Here is a 21,795-nt window from a genome sequence, read left to right on the forward strand (position 1 = left end):
GTCTGATGGAGGTGCAGCTCCAGATCCTCTCTCCCCTCACCCCAGCTTCCTCCATAAGCCTCCTGCTCCTGGGATACCAGACACAGAAGGCTTCTTCCGGCTCTGGCAGCCCCGGGCATTCCTTGGCATGTGGCCGTCTCACTCCCGTCTCTGCCGCCATCACCCTGTTGCTGTCTTCCTTCTGTGTCTATCTCCAGATCTCCATCTTCACACAAGGACAGCCATCGGATCAGACTGGGGCCCCCTTCAGTGTGACCCCATCCTAACTAGTTCACATCTGCAAAGACCCTCCCTCCAAATAAGGTCGCACTCAAGGGCAGTGGAGTTACAACCTCGCCAGACGGAAGTCAACCCCTAACACTACAGGGGCAGAGGCAGGAGGCCCCCGGGCCGGGCTGTCAGAGTTTGGAGCCTGTGCAGGTCGCCTGTCCCCTCTCGTGGAATGTTTGTGTTGACAGCTAAGTGTGAGGCTTCCAGCTGGGGAGAGGGTGCAGCCAGGGATGGCTTTAACAAAGCTGGCACACGGTTGTTGCAGGAGAACTCATGGTCACCAAATTGGCTTTGAAAATGTCCATTGTCCATCCAAGTGTGAGCCTTTATCAGCCTTCTGCATCCGGGCAGGGTCACCAAGGCTTTAAAGTCCTCACACTGGCATCCACTTAGGACGCAGGGGGCAGTGGTTAGGGACACAGGCCTTGCAACCTAACTGCCCAAGTTCAGATCCTGGCTGGACCACTTACTTGCTGTGTGAGCTAAGGCAAGCCACTCACTTCTCTGGGCCTCCATTCCTGTGTCCGTAAAGTGAGGACAGTAATACACCCACCTCCTGAGGTTGTGCAGAGGTCTGAGGAAATCATCTCAAGCACTTTCGCACGGTGCTTGTGTCGAGTGACTCAGTCACTAATAGCTGTTGCCCCTATTCCTTCCAGTCTGGACCATGAAGGTCTGCTCTTCCTGGTGGCTGAAACCAAACCGAGCCAGCGGGGAGATAAATACCTGGCAGGGCGGCCGGAGTGTACCCGCCTGGCCATGGTGTGTAGCCCAGCCGAGATCAGGCGGGCCCTCGGGCTGCAGGAGGCCGCTAAGGCGAGGCTGACCGGCTTGGGAGCCGACATCCCTCCGCCCAGTGCCTCCACGGGGCCTCTGTGTGCTCGGGCATTCTCCTCTCTGTAAAGTCAGAGGCTTTTGAAGGCCGTCCTTGGCTGGTGTTTTTGAACCATGTCCAGAGCAGGTGAACATCCATAAGTACTGCGTCTGCCACCGTAGATGAGGCCACGGTGGGAGGAGACAGAGGAGGGGAAGAGGACTTGCGTAGATGGCAAACGGAGCCTGGGTTGGCTGGACTGTGCAAGCAGACGGAGCAAGCAGAGGCTAGGGGAGAAATGGAGGGCATGGAATATTCCAGAAGAAAGGCTCACAGCAAAGACTTTCTCTCCGATAGGTGGCTCCCTTCTCTCTTTAGGGCTGAGGCAGAAATCGGTTCCTGGATGGTGGGGCCTGGCCCAGAGTTGAGGCCCAAAGAATATTTGTTGAATGAATGAATGGATGAATGATGTAAAGGGTGGGTGCACTGTGAGTGAACAGACTTTTCCTGAACTGATTCCCATGTTAAAAAATAAAATAAAAAAATAAAAAGGCTTTGACATGAATGCACTGGGGGGCTGGGAGGCTGCTGAGAGTGCAGGTGCAGGTGTGGAGAGGGCGCAGCTAGCGAGGGCTTCGTGCCGCTCTGGCAGACAGCTGCTGTGGAAGGCGTAGGTGTGGATGGGATTGCCTGGGGGAGGGGCTGAAGAAAAGGAGTCCACCTGGGAGCCGAGGTCAGAGAAGAGCCTGAAGGAGATGAGGCAGCAGGTGCCAAGGGGGTCCCTGGAGAGGGACCACCAGAGCCCCAGGTTGCATCACCGGCGGAGAAGACGCGGACTGATGGGAAGGTGCTGGGAAGCCATCGGCGCCCTTGGTGGCAGCAGCTTCAGCAGCCTGGTGTGGGCAGGAACCAGACTGCAGATGGCAGACAGTTTGCCAACACTTGGAATTTGCTCTAAGCTTCCCAAGTGTTAAAAGCAAAACAGAAACACATTGGCTGCTGACAACCGCACGGAGAACTAAAATGGCAGTCGGGGCTTCCTTCCAAACCGGGGCTGCAGCTCAGGTTTGCCATATGGGACGTGGCTTCCTGGGAAACAGGGGTTTATTTTTTCTTTCTTCACCCACTTTTGGGTCTGTTAAATTTCTGCCCAAGGTGCTTATTGAGTCGTGTGCCAGCAAGCATGTCAAACTCCAGTTTGAAACGTTAGTTACATGAGCGCATTATCCTATTAGCAGTCACTCACTATGGAGTTATGTACTCAGGACAAAAGCCAATGTTGTCGGTGACAATGAAGGAGCGGACATCACAGCATTGGGTATATGTGTGCCGTTTTGTTCAAATCAAGTTTCTTTTCATTGGTTCATTAAGTCATCCTATAAACGGTGAAGAACCATCCTAGCAGTGATCTCAGAAGGTCCTTTTAGCTCCAGAAAGTATTCAGGTTTTTATTTGTTTAAGATTTTATTTATTTATTGAAGCAGTAGAATTACAGACAGAGAGTTTTGTGGTGAGACATTTGATGTGCACCATGGCAGTTATGCTGCGACCCGTGAGGGAAACTGAGGCAGTTGCAGGTGCAGGAAAAGAGTGACTTCACTCGTGTCCTTTCTCACATCCCTACGGGAACAACTGGGGGTCCTGTGAGACCCAGATGTGGTCCTGGATGTCTCTCCTGCTCCACTCCACTCAGCTCCCTGCCCCCCAAGGCTTTCTTCTCTTCACACCCGAGGAGATGGGTGCTCCAGGAGGTTGGGAAAGCTGCGCACAGTTATGTGGACCATGGGACCCTTCTGGGACCTGAGCCAGCTCCATCTGCCCCCCAAAGCCTGTGTTCCCTGTACTAGAAAGACAACGCCAATCAGAGACTCAATGGGCATGAGAAGGTGGCTCTGCAAGCCCACAGGTTTGTGTTGAAAGCCTCGGCCTCCAGCCCCAGCTCCTCTTAGGAATTCAGATGTGCCGCAGCTCCTTGTGTCTGCCAGCCTTGCCCAGTGGCAACACTCCCTGTGAAGCTTAGTTTAGAAACACTCTAGCGAATGGCCAAGAACTTCGTGCAAAGGACTCAACTTCACTAGTTGTCCTGGAAACACGACTCCAAACCATAGCCAGGCGTGCACTTCTTATCCATAAGTCTGACAAAGAAAAATCCTGATAATATTAGATGGGAGCAAAGCTGTAGCGTCCTGAGCACTCTGATTAAATGGTGCCCCACTTTCCAATAAACTTGAAAACACGTATGTCTGCTCTGAGGTCGACACCCTAGAGAGAAGCTCCCATACAGAAACAGGTGACATGTACAAGGCTGTTCACATACACAGTGTTTATAATAGCCAAAGACAGAACCAAACAAGCTCCCCATGTGTTGGAGAAGGATAAATAAATTATGGTATGTTCATGTCACAGAAAGCCCAGGAGCAGTGAAAATAAATGAACTACATTCCATGGCTAACTTCCAAATATTGTGCAAAACATAAATCAAGTTGAGGGATTTTTGTATAAATGCTAACATTTATATACAGTTTCCCAACATGCAAAACAGTGCATGTATTGTTAGAAGCTCAAGTATATAGTACAGAGTATAAAGCATGTGTAGGGATGCCCAATGCCAAGTTCGGGATAGTGTGCTCCTGCCAAAGGTGGAAGAGATTTTGTAATCAGGAGGAACAGGAGCCTTTGTGCTTTGACTGCTTTATGTCTTCAGCTGGCCTGGATCCTGAGCTTGTAGGTGGCTACTGTACGACTCTATATTTCATATGCACCTAAAATAATTCCTTCACAATGAAAGTTAACTTCACGGCCAGCATTTGTAATAGTCCATTCAAAAGGCCAGTTCTGGGATATTAAGATGCATTAGACGAAAATGTTAGAGGTTCAATCAATTTGGGGAACACTAGTTTAGATGAAATCAAGCGGGTGCCTTTTGAAAGTTCTTTGCTTTTCGCCTCCTGTTTGTTGTTTCTTGTAAATCTCTAAGAGATGGATTTGCTATTTAAATCTATCACTACAGAGCAGAGATCTGCAGACCAAAGCTGCCTGCTGCCTGCTTTTGTGAATACAAAGCCACGCCCTTTTGTTGAGTCTGGTTGCTTTCTTACCACAGTAGCAGAGCTGAGCAGTTAACACAGATACCAAGAGGCCCACAGAGCTTAAAATGTTCACCAGGAAAAAAAAACAAAAACTGTGGCCCCATCAGAGAGCATTTTATGGGGCTGGTGTTCCTGGGAGTTCCTTTGGGGGATGTAACATTTAATGCTCTGCCCTCACACCTCCAGAGCTGGGTTGCTTCTTAGTGACATTTGTTACAAAGAAGTCCACCTGTTCTTTCTAGAATTCTCCGGAGGACAGCATGTGTATGTGTGTGTGTGTGTGTGTGCACGCTTTCATCTTGAACCTTCAGCACAAGGCACAGTAGTGGGCATATACTTAGCACTTTTTGTGTGCTTCACTGAACTGGTTGAAATTTAGAAACCAACTGTGGGTGGGTTAATTAGGATATGGATTTATCAGCTTCAGCAGACATGCAAGCTACCCATACTGGATAAAATAGGAGTTTTTAAAAAAAATTTTGAAAAGATTTATTTATTTGAAAGGCAGAGTTACAGAGAGGCAGAGGCAGAGAAAGAGAGAGGTCCTCCATCCGCTGGTTCACTCCCCAAATGACCACAATAGCCAGAGCTGAGCTGATCCGAAGCCAGGAGCCAGGAGCTTCCTCCAGGTTTCTTGGGCCATCTTCTACTGCTTTCCCAGGTCATAGCAGAGAGCTGGATCAGAAGTGGAACAGCCAGAACTCAAACCAGCACCCATATGGGATGCCGGCACTGTGGGCAGTGGCTTTACCCACTATACCACAGCACCAGCCCCAAAATAGGAGTTTAAAACTCTCCCTCATATAACACTGTTAAGTAGTCCATGATGTCAGGGACCGAAGCATCTACCCTGTTGCTGCTCTGCTCTCCCTACGTAGCTGCCTTCTACTGCACAGCCCCACCCAGCAGAGGTACATCTGTCTAGAAGAGGAAGAGGGAAGGTGGAAGGACGGAGAGTGCCCCAGGGATACCATGTGCCACTTCCCCTCACTTCCTATTGGCCAATGCTTAGTCATGTGACCCTATGTGGCTGCATGGGAATCTGGGAAATGTAGTCTTTATCTGGGTGGCCGTGTACCCAGCTCAGAATTCAAGTCCTACAATAATGCATGGAGATAAAGAACTCCAGAGGTAAATAACCAGTGTCTGCCAATAAGGGTACACTTGGACTCACAGCCTTAGGGTGACTCCCTTCTCTGTGTGTGGGCCCTGTTTTTAACTTAAAAAATATACCACAATGCCAAAGCCAGAAACTCATCAGGCTTTGTCATCCTTTGAGCACACACATTTCATTCCCGGGGGTGTCGGCAGTCTCTGATTTTTGACATAAGGCTTTACATTTCTGTTTTCTGGGGGAATAAGACAATGGATTTTGCCACCAACTGGGTATCAACTTCTAAGAAGGAGACGGATTCCACTTCCCTTGGTCCATCTTGCAAAGCAGACAGGGTTGGCAGCAAGGAGGCTGGGAAATCACACTTGCTTTGCTTTATCCAGGGTTGGGTTAAAGAGCTGGTTCTTCGTCCTTTGTAGCGGCACCAACAGCAAGTAGGCACCAGTTGTGGACAAAGATTTCCCCCAGGAACTTTGCAGTCATTACGTGTTCCATTTACTGAAATAATATGATTTTTTTTCTTCCTTCAGAGGTGCACAGAGATCTCGGTGTGACTTAACTCAACCCAAAACACTCTTATTCTGTTCCTCTTTTTGCTACTCCAAAGAAAAGAGTAGGAAAAGTCGTCGGTGGGGGGACTGGAAGCCTGTGCAAGGCGATTTGATGAAGGCTTTCCTGGAACAGTGTGTCGAGGACGGAGTCGGGCACGTGGTCCTCTGGTTCACCTTTCACAGTCTGGCTCTGGAGGCACCACTGTATTGCCCCACTCACACAGTCCTGTAAGGGGAGCTGCTTGGCGTGTATGACATGATACAAGAGCGTGTTGTTACCCTGCACCAGGAGTTCCCAACCTCAGCATCACCGACGCCTAGAGCTGGGGCATTCTTTCCACTGCGAATGTGGAGAGGCCGTTCTGTACATGGTAGGATGGTTGGCAGCCCCTGCACAGTAACCTGCGAGCTGCCAGCAGCACCTCCACGCTGTGTCAGCCAAAAATGTCCCCAGACACTGCCACGTGTCCCCTGCGGGACGGAAGCACCCTGGTTGGGAATCGCTGCCCTTTGTAGACTCAGAGGTATCTGTGGCAAGTTCTCCACGAGTCTAGAAGAAAGCCATGTGTCTGTGATCTGCCAACGAGTTAACCCCTCGCAGGCTTCCGATTTCCTGATCTTCGGGAGGTCAGCAGTTGAGCTGCCTGATCTCTTCTAACTCCGTCTTTCTGGACTGTGCAGGGCAGGAGCTGTTACACAGGACTGTTTCTAGAATATGACTTCAAGGAAGGCAAGGTGGGGAGGTGAGATTGTGAAGTGAGGCACACTGCATGCATGTGGGCAAGAAAGCTGTAGGGAAAGGTAGGTGTGGTGGGAAGCAGGTCTTGTTGGCTGAGGACAAGGAGGAGCACTCTCTGGAGGAGTAATGGCAGGGAAACCTTGAACTTGGCTAGAAACTTCTGTTTTTGATGCCCATGCCAGGACATGGCATCTTGTAGTCGTTACCCAGGCAGCATTTGATGAGAATCTAAATGAAGGTGGAAGGCCTTTGATAGCACAGACAGGGAGTGGAGTGGGCCACAGCCTGCCTGGGTCCAAGTCTCACTTCTGCCACTGGCTGGCTGTGTGACCTTGGGTGAGTTTCCTAGCTTCCGAAAAACGAAAGTCAATATTGTAGGGTTAAAGTGGGGATTAGATAAATCTTGAATATACATGAATGAGTGTATATGTGTATGTATTTAAATGTATCATACACACATATAGTCATTCACATGTATGTGTGGGTTATTTTATATGTGGGTTTCGTATGTATTGTCAGAATCATTCCTGATACATAGTAAATGCTGTATTTGTTTGCTATTACTATTATTTGAGAACCAATGGAATATTTTGAGGCTAGACCCTCAGGTGGTCATCTCGGCCATGGCAATGAGTGTTTGCATGAAACAGGAGCAAACACAGAGACATGGCGGGGTAGAACTGTTGCACAGTGAAGAAGCATGCAAGGTGTCAGGAAGCGTGTGATAAACCCAAGGAGTGTCCAGTGTGAGAGGCCCCCAAAAGCTCCACTAGCCCAGCCCCCCCCCGCCCCCATCATGCACACAGGAGACTGACGCTGTCGGAACTGTGATTTGTCCAAGGTCGCACAGCTAATAGGTGATAGAGTAAGCACATAGCCATATTCCTCAGAGCCCGTATCCTGGTATCCTGGACCCATGCCTGCCTTCACACTTGCTCTCAGGACTGTCTGGGGGCCCAGGTGTCTCTCTGTCTCCTGGCCAGACCTGAGACTCCTCCTCAACACCATACTCCACTCAGCCATACCATTGTATCAGAGCCAGGGCACTTGATGAGCCGCCCTTGGCACCCTTGGTTTCCATGTGGTTTCATGGCTGCTGTGAGGTTCCCCAGAGTTCCTGAGGAGCGAGTGGGGTGTTGACTTTCTGGAACCTTCCTCCCGCATCGCAGGTGGCTGCCGTGGTCCACGCCACACCCAGCCGCACACGTCCCACTTCTCCCGGGGGGTGTCCACACGCAGACAGTGCCCCGTGTAGCACGAGCAGATTCCAGTGCACGGTCTCACTTACTCCCCATGCCCTGCTGTCCACACGTGATGACTGAGAACATAGAAGCCAGCCGCTGATGGCGTAACCCACCCCAGGTGAGACAGAGGGAGAAGTCCCGTGCTGGCACGCGCTCCTACTCGGGCACCGAGTCCCTGAGTCTCCAGGGGGTGGAATCCACGTCACTGTCTCCTGAGGATTGTAAATCTCTCTGTTATGCCCACTGAGACAGGAAAGGCAGGCACCGTGGTCTGTGCTTCCACAGACCTGTGGAACCACGAAGCTGGCTTGATACCCTTTTCCAAGACAGCTCTGGATAGCCAGGGCTGACACCTTGGCTGCCATAGCCCGGTGCCTACCTAGGCCCTGGCCGGTAGCTGGTGCCCTCACATCCACATGTGTAGTTTTTTTCATCATAGCCATTTCCTGTGCCCTGTGGGAGAGCCCTGCACGTGGAGGTGAAGGAGCCCTGGCACCTGCCCAGCTGTCCAGGCAGAAGTCACATCCTGGGGCTCCCTGCACCCCAGTGGGGGTGGGGCGGGGCATGCAGTATGTACCCAGCCATAGTAAATTATTTGGAATTGGACTGGGATACAATGTGGGAACTCACACAAACACGGGGCTCACGTAGGCCAGGTCTTCGGAGTGAGACCGGTTTGGGTTGCAATGGAAGGAGAAGGAGCCGAGTGACCTTGGACCCAGATGCTTAGCTCCTCTGAGCGTCTATTTCCTCATCTGTAAAGTGGGAACACTAGTGTCCCCTGCCTTTTAGGGGTCCCTGTGAGGCCTTAAGCAAGATCCGAGTGCAGGCTCAGGAGTTGGATTGCCTGAGTGGATGCCACCTCACCACCTACGAACTGCGTGCCTTTGAGCGAGTGATATATGACTTTGGGACCTCAATCTTTTCCTCTGTAAAGTGGGTATAACAGAGCCACATTTGGGTGCGTTATTCTGAAGATTAAGTGAGCTATTGTATGTGAAGTGCTTAGCAGGTGGAAAGCTCTCTGCCGATGGCAGTTGTTACGATTGTATTAGCTATAGTGTGCCAGGGAAGCTGTGTGTTTAGTGTGTCTCTGATTGCTGTTATTATCTTTGCTGTCTCCCAGCCAAGCTGGCTGTGGCCTGTGGGAGCCATACTATAACCCAAATATTGGGTCCTTAGGATCCAGACAGCACAGTGGGGCTGCCTAAGGAATGAATCGGGTCTGGACTGGAATGGAGGTATAAGGAATTCCATGACCCCTACATAGCCAAAGCCCTCAACCCGTGTCCTGCCACAGTAAGCTTCTGGCACCTTCCATGTGAGCAGGGGAGAGTGGCTTCTCTTCTCTTGCAAACCCCCTCAGCAGCCAGGCCCCCAAGAGGGGCCCCAGAAGTGGCTCAGGTGCAGACGACCAACCTGCTGGGGAGCACAGATGAGTGAGAGCAGACGCTCACAGGCAGGAAGTGAGAATCCTGGAAGCCACCCCAGGCCCAGTCAGTGAGGCCGCAGAGTCAGCTGGGCCCAGGGGTTCCAGGCTCCAAGATCTTTGGAGAAGGCCTTGGTGGCCGGAAAAGACCTGCCCTGGCATTGGAGGATTGTGTGGTTAGAGTTTGGAGATGGCCTGAGTCCTTGGAGAGAGGACCTAGGATTGTACCATCATGGTAATGGGTACATATTCCGGGCAGTGGACAGCTGGGACCCTCACCCACTGGGCTGAGTGATTCCAGTCTTCTCCCTGTTAAGTCTCATTGTAGATGCAGGCTGTGGGCACAGCTGCAGCATCCCTGTTTTGTACATGGGAAAGCTGAGGCTTAGAGAGAGGTTGTTAGCTGCCGGTGTTTCCATTGCAAGGAAGAAGTCTCCCTGGGTCATGAACTCTGCTCTTAGGCGCTAGGCTCTGCTTGTGTCCGACCCCCAGAGGGGCCTCTGTTTCCTTTCCAGTAGAACGAGGAAATGACTGAGCAGTCTCCTTCCAGGAGAGAACGGATCAGTGGACACTGAGCAGCCTACCACCTGCCTGGCACACACGAGGGATGCAACCACGGGTGGCTTTTATTCCCGACTGCGGGTGTCGGGTGCAGATTTTGGAGTCATTGGCTGAGGGACAGCAGCCCCCAGGGTCCCAGGGAGGGATCAGTGGGACAGACTCTGAGACTGCTGAGTTCAAGTTCTGACTGCTACTTAGTAGCTGTGTGACGATGTGTGAGTTAACTACCCTTTGTGTGCCCGGTGTTCCCTGTCTGTAAAATAGATTAAAAGCAACGATCCCTGCATCAAGGGGTTATTGTGAAAATGAAACAAGTTACTATTTGTAAAAGTGGATGATGTACTGGGTACATGGGAAGTGCTGGATTTATTTAAAGAGTAATTCAAGGCACGTGGTGCCCCCATGCACAAAAGAAAATGGGAACAAGTAACGGTGCAGGGCTACTCAGCGAGAGCAGAGCCACGAGATGAACCCGAGAAATCGGGCATCAGCACCCACACCCCAGGGATGGGCTGACCATAGTGACCCTGGATCCCACCTGCAGGGGCCTGGGAGCTGCTGCAGACCTTGGGGGTGGGGGAGGGCTGGAGCAGTGGTCCCTGCCTTCGCTTGCTTGCCGAGCTGTCCCACACACAGTTTGCATCCCGCGTGACTCCCTGCCCAGCCTCTGTCGTCACTTACGGTTTGCTCACAAAACCACGCTGGACAGGGATGGCTGCCTTTCTTGGGGAAGGGCCACCTTGCCACCAGTGCTAGTGCTGGAGAGGATGTAGGGTGTCTGAGAGCGTAGGAGGCACTTTGTAGTGTTCTTTGGTCTCTGTGTCTTTGTGTGAGGGTGCTTCAAAAAGTTCATGGAAAGTGGAACGAAGAGATAAGTTCATGGTGCGGGGATTAGGAACCCATGGGGACACCTGAATCCCACATCAGGGCGCCTGGGCTTGAGTCCCAGCTCACTTCTGATCCCAGCTTCCTGCTACTACGCACCCTGGGAGGCAGCAGGTGATAACTTAAAGTTCGTGGAGCCCTGCTACCCATTGTGACAGACCCAGATGGAGTTCTGGGCTGCCTGGCTTCAGCCTAGCCCAGCCCCAGCTGTTGCAGACATTTGGAGAATGAACCAGTGGATGGAAGATCTCTGTGTCTGTGTCTGTCTCTCTTCCTTACAAGTAAATATATATTTAATATCAGTTTATTATAATGCAAAAAAACCTTAAAATCCATGCCTACTTTGCTCATCATATGTATTTTGATGAACTTTTGGGAGACCCCCCCTCCGTCAGCTTCTTCCAAATATGGTGCCTTTTTTTTTAAGATTTATTTATTTGAAAGGCAGAGTTACAGAGAGAGACAGACAGACAATCTTCCATCTGCTGGTTCACTACCCAAATGGGCATAATAACCAGGGCTGGGCCAGGCCAAACCTAGGAGCCAGGTACTTCCTCTGGGTCTTCCACATGGGTGCAGGGGCCCAAGCACTTGGGCCATCTTGTGCTGTTTTCCCAGGGGCATTAGCAGGGATCTGGATCTGAAGTGGAGCAGCCAGGACTCAAACTGGTGCCCATAGGGGATGCCAACACTGCAGGTAGCAGCTTTACCTGCTATGCCACAGCACCGCTCCCCAAATATAGTGCATTCTTTCCAAATAGTCCGTACCGTCCTTTGCCACCAATCATAATGGCTCTGATGTGACATCGCTAACGTTTCATGTAAATGCTGTGTGAAGCATTGTACTCTTCCCAGCATTGTACCTGGATTCTCACATCTCATCCCAAAAAGCCCCTGAGGAAGATATTACTACTAAGCTCATTTGATCCAAGCGAGAATCCCAAGTGACTGTCCCCAGGATCACACAGCCACTGGGTAGCAGAGCTGGGATTTGAAGCCAGGAAGTGAGATGTCAGCGTTCACACTCGTAACTTCTGCACAGCTTTCAAAACTAACAAAGGCAGCAGTGTGTGCGGAGCCTCCTAGCTGGCATTTCTCACTCAGAAGGCATCGAGGGACCAACAGAATGCACTGACTGCCCAAGCCTGTGGCATGTCCTTCCCAGCACAGACGCAACACGGTCACTTGCTGTCCTCAGGCCCGCGAGCCTTCTGGAAAACCTTTTTCTGAAATCATGCCCCTGGAGTGGTGGAAGATATTAAGCCAGTCTCTCGGGGCTGGGGCCCTTGAGAAATCACAGGAATTGACCACCTCTTACTTACATTGATCAGGATTTTTTTTTTTTTTTTTATGATTGCATCATTGAAAGCCACTCGTAGGGAAAGCCACAAAGCTGGACGCCTTGTGGAAAAGCCCCAGGTGACTGGCTGGATAGATTCCTGCCTAAATAACTCAGAGAGCACACTCTGGAGGGCACACTCGCTTGTCCTGTTGGCCTACAGCAGGGGGGCATCTCCAGAGACTTTCCAGAAAGAATCCGTGCAGCTGCGAGCTGGGTTTACAGGAAGCCTGCAAGGAGGGGTTTTCTGGCGGAGTTGAATTCTCTGACAAGCAGAGTTGAAGAGCATGCCATGTTTTCACAGGCTGCTGTAGGAAACGTTCCTCACCTGCTTTGGCTTGCTCGCCGGGCGGCTGGTCATGTTTGATAACCAGCCCCATTGTTTACTTGGTGTGACCAGGGGGTTCCCCGGGTCTGCGCAGGAATAATGGCACCAGGCCCACGCAATGGACAAGGGACAGTCTCTCCAGTACATGGCGAGGGGGGCACTGGGTATCCACAGGCACAAGAATGCAGTCAGCCTCTTAGCTCACACCCTATACAAAAACCAACTCAAAATGGATTAAAGACAAACATAGGACCTGACACTGGTTGGGGCAGGGAGTGGAGGAGGAAAGCCTTTGGCACTGTGGTTAGGTTGCCACGTGGGACGCCTGCATCCCATTTCAGAGTGCCTGGTTCGAGTCCCAGCTCCTCCACTTCCCACTTAGCTCCCTGCTAATGTATATCTTGGGAGGCAGCAGGTGATGGCTTAGGTACTTGGGTCCCTGCCATCCGTGTGGAAGACCCAGATTGAGTTTCAGGCTCCTGGTTTTAGCCTGACCCATCTCTGGCTGTTGCCGGCTTTCAGGGAGTGAGCCAACAGTTGGAAGCTCTGTCTCCTTCCATCTGCTGTCTCTCTGCCTTTCAGATCAAACTGGGGGTGGGTGGGCAAGGAAGACCTGAAATTTAAAACTGCTAAAGAAAACAGAGAAAATGGAGGAAACTCCATGATGTTATTTTGGACCATGATTTTTGGTTTTTTGCTACAACCCTAAAAACAGAGCTAACAAAAGCAAAACCAGACAAACAGGATGGCATCAAATTAAATAGTTTCTGCTTGGCAAAGGAAACAACAGAGTTGTTTGGGAGAAAATATGTAGAAACCATACCACTGATAGGGCATTAACACCTAAAACAGAGAAGGAACTCAAAAACTGAACAGCAAGAAAGCAACTCAATGTAAACACGAGTAAAGGACTTCAGCAGACTTTTCTGAAAAGAAGAAATGCACATGGTTATTAGGCATATTTTTAAAATGCTCCAAATCACCAATAATCAGGGAAATGCAAACTAACACCACAATACGATACTACCTCACACCTGTTACAATGGCTGCTACAGAAAAAGACAAAAAATAAGCGTTGTAAAGATGTGAAGAGAAGGGGCACTTTGTACACTATAGGCTGGAGTGTAAGTTAGTACAGTGATGATGGAAAGCAGTATGGAGGGTTCTGGAAGGGGTAAACTAGAATGATGGGCTATCCAGCCATCCTGCTGCTGAGTCTATCCGAAGGAGGTGATAGGAGCCTGTCGGAGAGCTGTGTCCTGTGCAGCCCCAGCCCCAGCTGCCAGTCCGCCTGGCTGCCCATCAACAGGTGGGTGGAAAAAGAAACTACCTGGAGTACTATGCCACCTTCAGTACAAGGAAATCCTGTCATCTGCAGCAACACGAATGACCTCCTGTCATCTGCAGCAACACGAATGACCTCCGTCCAGTGATAAAGCAAGCACAGACGGACAGAAGCCACACGATCCCAGGTAGATCGGGCATCTTCAGAAGCTGAACTCAGAGAAGCAGAGAGCAGACCCCGGGAAGGGGGCTCCAGCTGCTGTTGGTGGAAGGATACAAAGTTTCAATTCGACAGATCTGGATCTGTGGTGCAGGGGGGTCTCCCCATTGTTAACAACAGTGTATCATAGACTTAAACAGTGCTAATAGGGTGGGTCTTAAGTGTTTTCAGCACAGATAAAAGGAGACATGTAGTAATGCATATGTTAATTAACTGTATTTAATACATACATGCTTTAAAATATCCTGTGGTATGCCATAAATACATAAAATTTTTAGTGGGCAATAAAAACTATTTTTTAAAAGATCTATTTATTTGAAAGAATTATGGGGCGGGGGCGGGGGAGAGACCTTCCATTTGCTGGTTCACTCCCCAAATAGCCACAACTGGGGATAGGCCAAGCTGGAGCCAGGAGCCAGGAGTTTCTTCCAGGTCTCCCACACAGGTACAGGGGCCCAAGAACTTGAGTCATCTTCCACTGCTTTCCCAAGTTCATTAGCAGAGAGCTGGATCGGAAGTGGAGCAGCTGAGACTTGAACTGTTGCCCATATGGGATGCTGGCACTGCAGATGGCAGCTTAACCTGTGCCACAGCACCAGCCCAAAACTAATTAAAAAAAAAGAAGAAGAAGAAGAATGGATGGTGGCTTGTGCCTCTTACCTCAGGTACCACTGAGGCTACAAGAGAGAACAGGACAGGTGTGGTCACACCCCTGGGAGGCTGACATACTATTGAAGAAAAATAACTTTTAAGAAAAGTAAACAAAATGAAATAGTCCCAGACGGCAAAAGCTGCTAACAAACAGAGAGATGACAGTGGCCTGGAGTGGGGTATATAATGACAGGAAGGGCATGTCCTTGTTGGGATGCGATGGTCAGAGAAGACCTCCCTTGGACATGACATTCAAGGCTGCACTTGAAGAAAGAGGAGACAGCCCTGCATAGAGCCAAGGCCACAGCAGGCGTAGTGACCTCTAGGCAGGAAAGACCTTTCTCGGCCTTTGGGAGGGACAGGAGAGAGAAGAGTCACTGGCAGAGTGACAGAGGCAGGGAATATGGGAGCAGGGCAGGGCCCAGCAACCTGCAGAGCCCTGTGGGCCATGCACGGGGAGCTGGATTTTATCCCCGATACGCTCAGCATCACAGGGTCCTATTTACATCCCAAGCCTGCTCTGATCTGGTGTAAGACACGAGTTTGCGTGGGAAAAAGAATGAAGCGAGGAGACAATTAAGAGGCCCTTGCCATAACCTCAGCAGAGATAGATGCTAGATTTGGGATTTGGGTAGTGATGGAACGAGCTGGGGTGATGACAAGGCTCTGACCTGAACACCGGGCTGGACAGTGGTACTATTTACTGAGACACATGACTGAGGGACAAGTTTGGGTGCATGGGGCGCGGGGGGAACATTGCTAAACTTGAGGGTCTTAGAGACATGCCAGAGTTGAGCACCAGTTGTAGTTGTACATGTGACACACTGGGCCAAGGGGCAGAGCCAGGTCCGCTGAGGGAGCAGGCTGGGGGTTGGGTCACCCCGTCAAATCCTGGCTCCACCCCTTGACCAGCTCTGTGCCTTGGGCAGTCCCCTTGCCCTGGTTTCCTCGTCTCTGGAGTGGGACTTCCAGAAGTGCTTGCATCAGGGGCTGGTATGATGCTCTGGGAGTGAATTCATGGGAAGAGCTTAGATGTCAGGAGTGAGTACTCAGTAGTGTCAGCTTCCTGTTGTAACAATTGCTATCATCATCGTCTTAGCTCTTGTCTTGCCATTGGTGGCTCTCAAATTAAAATCAAGGACCTCAGTAGCTGGTGGACACTTGTGATGTTCTTAGAATTAATGGTGGATGCGTCTGTGAGCTTCATGGTTATGGGGTCTCTGTCACCCTCCTCCAGAGCCTCCTGCTAAGGGCCCAGCACATAGTAGGTGCTTGGTAATGGTTATTCAGTCACAGGGGGATGAGCCTGCCTGCAGGAAAGAAAGATGCTGTTTGAATGAGACCATCAAGCACGGAGGCTACCACAAGGGACTGAGACAGAGACAAGGAAGAGGAAGTGACAATGGCAGGGGGCGGGGTTTCTGTGATAATGACTGACAGCATCTTTATCCCAAGAAAGGAGCTCTGGATGTCTCCAGGCAACCTCTTCCAGGGTTGCGGGAGTGGACTGTTAGAAGATCGGTTTCCCCTACAATGAGTCAGAGCTGGTACCTCCTTGAGGTCCATGCACACGAGCTCACGTGCACACACACACACACACAGTCAAGAGTCCAGACTCTCCGCACAACACCGTCATCTCCCTGGAAGCCCTGTGATGGATGTTGTAGGGTCTGGCCCTGGTCCTCTGACCCACTCCCCCAACCCCACCCCGGCTGTTCATGTTGCCTGGAGCTTCTTCCTTAGCTGTATTTTAGGGATTCTAGGTAGCTTGGATGAACCCCCCCCCCAGCACACCAAGGGTCTCATGCTTTCGAGGGACCCCTGATTTCACCTCATGTCCCTTCCTGGCCCCCGTCAGGGAAGTCTGCCCTTTCCCAGATGAAAGGTGGGATACTCAGTTACAATTCCCAAGAAGCAATGGATCACATGTTGGCATGAGTGGGTCCCAGGCAATGTTTCTAAAGTGTTTGTATTTGTGGACTCTGGCAACCCTAGCTGCAGGAGACCCAAGTGCAAAGCCCCCAGGAGCTGAGCCAAGAAGCCTTGAGGCTCAGTCCCCTTCTGGGCCCTGGAAGCGAAGGGCACGTCTTGGTTGCTGGTACCATGATCTGATACCAGGCCCGAGTCCCAGCCTCACCTCCACGGGGTCACCCTCTGACGTCCCTGGAGAGGCTTCCTATGGTGTTGGGATGGGCTCCATGCCCCCACCTGCCACACAAAGGTCTTCATCCTGGAGTCCAGGTCCTGGTCAACAGGGAGCCCCTAAATACCTTCCATTGCTCCTCCCAGAGCATCACAGGAACAGGCCTTTGGAGGCCTGGCCTGGCTTCCTGTTCCTGAGGAACCTAAGCAGGTCAGACTCCATCTCAACACCAAGCTGCAGGTCTCTGGTCTCTGGAGTCTGTCTGCACCACATCAGTGCCCCCTGGTGGCAAGAAGAAAACTCCTAGCATCTGGTATTAAGGGCTTAAGCATCTCCTAGCGCGGGATTCCAATTCCAGGACAGTGTCAATCAGAGATGACTGATCACTCAGGAACCCCATGGCAGACCAAGGACACACCTGTCTCAAGAGCTGGCTCCCCACAAACCCAACCTCCATCCTCTCAGAGGGTTGTCCAACCAACTGTGTCATTCCACTGCCTGCCCAAGAGCCTTCCTTGACTTCCAGGGGGTAAAGTCTGAAGCCTTAAGGGTTAGTTAAGTCCTTAAGCCCTCTCTAACTGAGCCCCGCCTACCTCTCCACCTTCTGCTTCTGGCACACTCCACCTCCAGGTTTTTGCCCCAGAGACTCTGAAACCCCCTGGTCTGCCATGTCACCTCTCCAAGCTTCGGCTCACACTGGCCCTGCCCAAAGTTCTTCCTCCCTCTCTTCTCCTGCCTCCTTATTAAGACAGCTGGGGGTTCCCCTCCCCCCGAGCAGCCTTGCTACATGTCCCAGGCTCTGTTTGGTGCAGCTTCTCTCTACTCCCCTAGGGCATTTGATCTGGAATGATGCCCGTCTCTGGTAACTCCCAACCTTGCTTTTGCCACAGTGAAATGACCAGATAGGTGGTTCCAGGGCTGGGACGGTGACATTGCTGACATTGGTAACTTTGTGTGTTTGGCACTGAGAGTAGAGTTTGGCACAGACAGATGTTGAGCAAATGCTTGGTGATTCGATTTAACAATTAACCGAGCAGCTGACTGTGAGAAGGAAGCAGCACTCTTTACAAGCAGAGTTGATGTCTCCGTCATGATTCCGATGAGTTCTCTCCATTCCCCCTCCCCAGTGGCATTAGTGCACCTGTCTGGCTGGGAGGCGGGCAGTTCTCTGCCCCCTGCCAAATGCACCCTTGTCTCCTCTTCTCCTTGGCCGTTCTCTGTCCTGAACACAAAGAGCCCGCACATTCTAGGTTATTTGTTAACACCCCACCACATGCTGTGTGCTGTCTGGCACTGGGATGGAGAGACATTGACAAGGTCTCTGCTTTCCTAAGTCCCCAGCCTAGCACAGGAAGTCAGACAAGTAAACAGGCAAAGAGTAGGTGCCATGAGTGAGGGACGGGGGACACAGTAGGTACGCTGACCGGCTCTCCACACGGTCTACCTGGGTTCAAACCCCGGCTCCACTGCGTGCTTCCCTGTGCCTGTTCCCCCAGGCTCACCAGAGCAGATAATGATCATCCTTACTTCTTGGGTTATGTGGGATTCAATCATTCTCTCCTGTGAAGAATTTAGCAGGGTGCCTATCACGTGGTCAGCATTTGATAAATTCCAGCCATCAGGATGCTTAGTCCGTGCCCTGTGGGGGCACAGAGCAGAGACAAGACAGATCCGCAGCAGTCACAAAGGACAAGGGAGCGAGAGGCATCAGGAAGCCATCATTTTAATTGGTGCCCAGGAACAGGCAGTGCACTTGCAAGCCAATGCATAGCCACGTGCTGCCTCTGCAGCGGTTTGCTCTTGGGGTCCTCTGGGACCAGCCCCCCGGGGAGCCGCTGCACCTGCCATGACCATCTCTCCCTTCCACAGGGCCGACGACTGCTTTTGTGCCTCCCGGAAGCTGGACGCGGTAGCCATCGAAGCCAAGTTTAAACAGGACCTGGGCTTCAGGATGCTGAACTGTGGGCGCACGGACCTGGTGAAGCAGGCGGTGTCTCTGCTGGGGCCCGATGGCATCAACACCATGAGCGAACAGGTACAGGGTCCCAGTGTCTCCTCCAGGGGTACCACCCACAGGCAAGGTGGAAACCACTGCTGAGGCTCCGGCCTTGGACAGGGACTCCCCCTGCTGGTGACTTAGGGTATGTGCTTGCTTTTTTTCTTTTTTTTTTTTTTCTTGTTTTTAAGATATCTTACAAAAATACACTTGTTCATCTTTATAGAAGTAGCACATGATCATTGCAGCTGACATGGAAAAGAGAGAAGAGTGTGCCTATTGCAGGAAGGAAGTAGTGTCATCACCCAGATGGCCATCATTTATATTTAGCACGTGTCCTTCAAGTCTGTTTTTCCCAGTCTGGTTAAAATTAGCCCTCTGCCAGCCTGTGACTGCACAGGACAAGTTCAGACACATCTCACCAAGCTCTTAGGCTATGGTGAAGTTGCACAAAAGCCAAACTAGGGACCACTTGAGAGAGAGGAAGCACCTCCCAAAACTGGGGTGCAGAGAGAGGCGGTGGTGTCCCCCACTGGGAGGTAGATACCCAGGTAGGGGCAGGTGGGAGACATCACTGAGAAAACAAAGAGCGGTTTTCAGTGCAAGTCCCTGATGGAAATTCCCCAGGGACAGAGAGTGGTGGTGGTGGTGGTGGTGGTGGTGGTGGTGGTGGTGGTGGTGCTCCTCCTCCTCCTCCTCCTCCTCCTCCTCCTCCTCCTCCTCCTCTTCCTCCTCCTCCTCCTCCTCACATAGGCAGGGTGGGCAGCAGGTTCCAGAGAGGATGGCAGGGGGCGTCTTTCTCATCACAGCTGATGGTTGTCTTGAGCAACATCAAGGAGCCCTAACCCCGACTCGCGCGCATGCACATCCACTCAAGTATTTCCACAATTTTTTGTTTGCTTCATTATGTCTTGCTTTTTGCAGTTTATTAAAGATACCTGGCCATGTTCTTGAATATTCCGTCTAAAAAACTACTTTCTTTTTTTTGAAAGATGTGATGTTTTTTATTTTAAAAATTTATTTAGGCCGGCACTGCGACTCACTAGGCTAATCCTCCGCCTAGCGGCGCCGGCACACCAGGTTCTAGTCCCAGTTGGGGCGCCGGATTCTGTCCCGGTTGCCCCTCTTCCAGGCCAGCTCTCTGCTGTGGCCCGGGAGTGCAGTGGAGGATGGCCCAAGTGCTTGGGCCCTGCACCCCATGGGAGACCAGGAAAAGCACCTGGCTCCTGGCTCCTGCCATCAGATCAGCGCGGTGTGCCGGCCTCAGCGCGCCGGCCTCGGCGGCCATTGGAGGGTGAACCAACGGCAAAGGAAGACCTTTCTCTCTGTCTCTCTCTCTCACTATCCACTCTGCCTGTCAAAAAATAATAAATAAATAAATAAATAAGAAAAAAATTATTTATTTATTTGAGAGGCAGAGTTACAGAGAGAGAGAGATCTGCTATCCACTGGTTCACTCCCCAGATGGTCCCAACAGCTGGAGCTGAGCTGATCAAAAGCCAGGAGCCAGGAGCTTCTTCCAGGTCTCCCACGCAGATTCAGGGTCCCAAGCACTTGGGCCACCTTCCACTGCTTTTCCAGGCCATAGCAGAGAGCTGGATTAGAAGTGGAGCAGCCGGGACTCGAACCGACATCCATATGGGATGCCAGAGCCGCAGGCAGAGGCTTAACCTGCTATGCCACAGTGCTGGCTCCTAAAAAATGACTTTGAATGGCTACACCAAGTGGTCAGATTGCTTAGTCATTAACCATAGGTCAGGTGTTGGATGTTTGGCTTGTTTCTGAGTGCTCTTATTAACAATGCTAGGCTAAACATACACGAATCCTCATTCAGTCTTCTGATTCTTAGGCGTGCAAATTGTGACCCAAACACCTTGCATTTCTTTAGGTTCCCAGTGAGTGGTCCATCACTTTCCCAGAAACTTTGCTCCCCTGCACACCCCTTCCAGCTGTGTCCATGTGCACGGTTCATCTGTCTTTTGCCCGCTTTTCACTGGAGCTTTACGGTTTTCCTTCCTTATTTGAAAAAGTTCTTTATGTATTAGGCACATACGCCTCTGTTAACAATGTGAGAAATTTCTCAACCTACTGAACTTTGGATTCTGTTTCTAATGCTTTAATGTTATGTCCTCAGCAGTATGATTTTCCCTTGTGATTTCTTGAGTTACTTGCACAGCTGGACCCAGAGACAAGTTCATTACCTTTTTGTTTGTAACTTCGGCTCTAATCAAACCAGAAATGACTTGGGTGTACAAAGTGAGGGAAGGCTCCGGAGTGAACAAAGTAGCCACCTTTGCAACACTGTTGTTGCGAAGCTCCACCCCTTCCTTGGTGTCGCTCCCGGTCTTCGTGGAGGAACGACACAGGACCCTGCGTTGTTCTTTCGTCTGCTCGGCCCTCCCCGGGTTTGCTGCTGGTTCTTCCCGGGTTGGCTACCGACCCTTCCACCTCCGTGGAAGGGCGGTTCCCCCTGCCACATTCCCCACTTCCGCGGGGGAGCGGCACACCGCCGGCCGGCTCTCTCGGGGGCTGCACAGGTGTTCCTTCAGATAGATGTTCCTGGTGCATGTTGTCTCTCTCCTCCTTTATAGTCCTCTTCCGCCAATCCCAACTCTGCTACCCACACGCCGAGTACGCTGCTCTCCTCCAATCAGGAGCAGGTCCTGCTGTTTATTGGTTGAACTGGAGGCAGCTGTGTAGAAGCTGTTTCTCCCTTCTCAGCGCCATATTGTGGGAGAGCAGATGCATAGAATAAGTCTTAATTCCAGTAACTTAGTCTAGTCCGAGTTGCTCCCCACACCTTGGGTGGGGTTTGTAACAAGCAGCTGGTACTCCCGGAGGCCACGCCTAGTTTGCTTGCCTTTTGCTTGCGTGATGTCTGGTAGGAAGGCAGTGGTGGAGTGCCCTTGATGCTGGCCAGAGGGGGCTTGTCACGCTGTGAAAGAGAACAGTGACAAGGAGACTCTGGTCACTTATTAGGGGCTGATGATACTGCAGAACCCAGGAAGGTCCCACGGGGCCAAGTGGTGGTCACACACTCGCTTTAGCAAACACCCTTAGGTCTGTAGCACCCTGAGGCTACCATATGCAAACCCTCCCAACCCATGCCTAGACAGATACGGAGCTGGCGGAAGAGGC

General features: G+C 51.3%; 1 protein-coding gene across 6 annotated transcripts in view; it reads left to right on the forward strand.

The window, feature by feature from the left end:
- Nucleotides 1–21,795, forward strand: part of ABTB3 (ankyrin repeat and BTB domain containing 3) — a 295,803-nt gene that overhangs the window by 238,101 nt on the left and 35,907 nt on the right. For all 6 annotated transcript variants that reach the window (XM_051846041.3, XM_051846043.3, XM_051846042.3 and 3 more), the window contains one exon: nt 18,531–18,696. In XM_051846041.3, the coding sequence (XP_051702001.1) occupies nt 18,531–18,696 (166 nt within the window). The remainder of the gene's footprint in view (nt 1–18,530; nt 18,697–21,795) is intronic.

The sequence above is a fragment of the Oryctolagus cuniculus genome, chromosome 11 (genome assembly GCF_051225735.1).
Source record: "Oryctolagus cuniculus isolate XC-2025 breed Fujian yellow rabbit chromosome 11, ASM5122573v1, whole genome shotgun sequence".
NCBI classification, from domain to species: Eukaryota; Metazoa; Chordata; class Mammalia; order Lagomorpha; family Leporidae; genus Oryctolagus; species Oryctolagus cuniculus.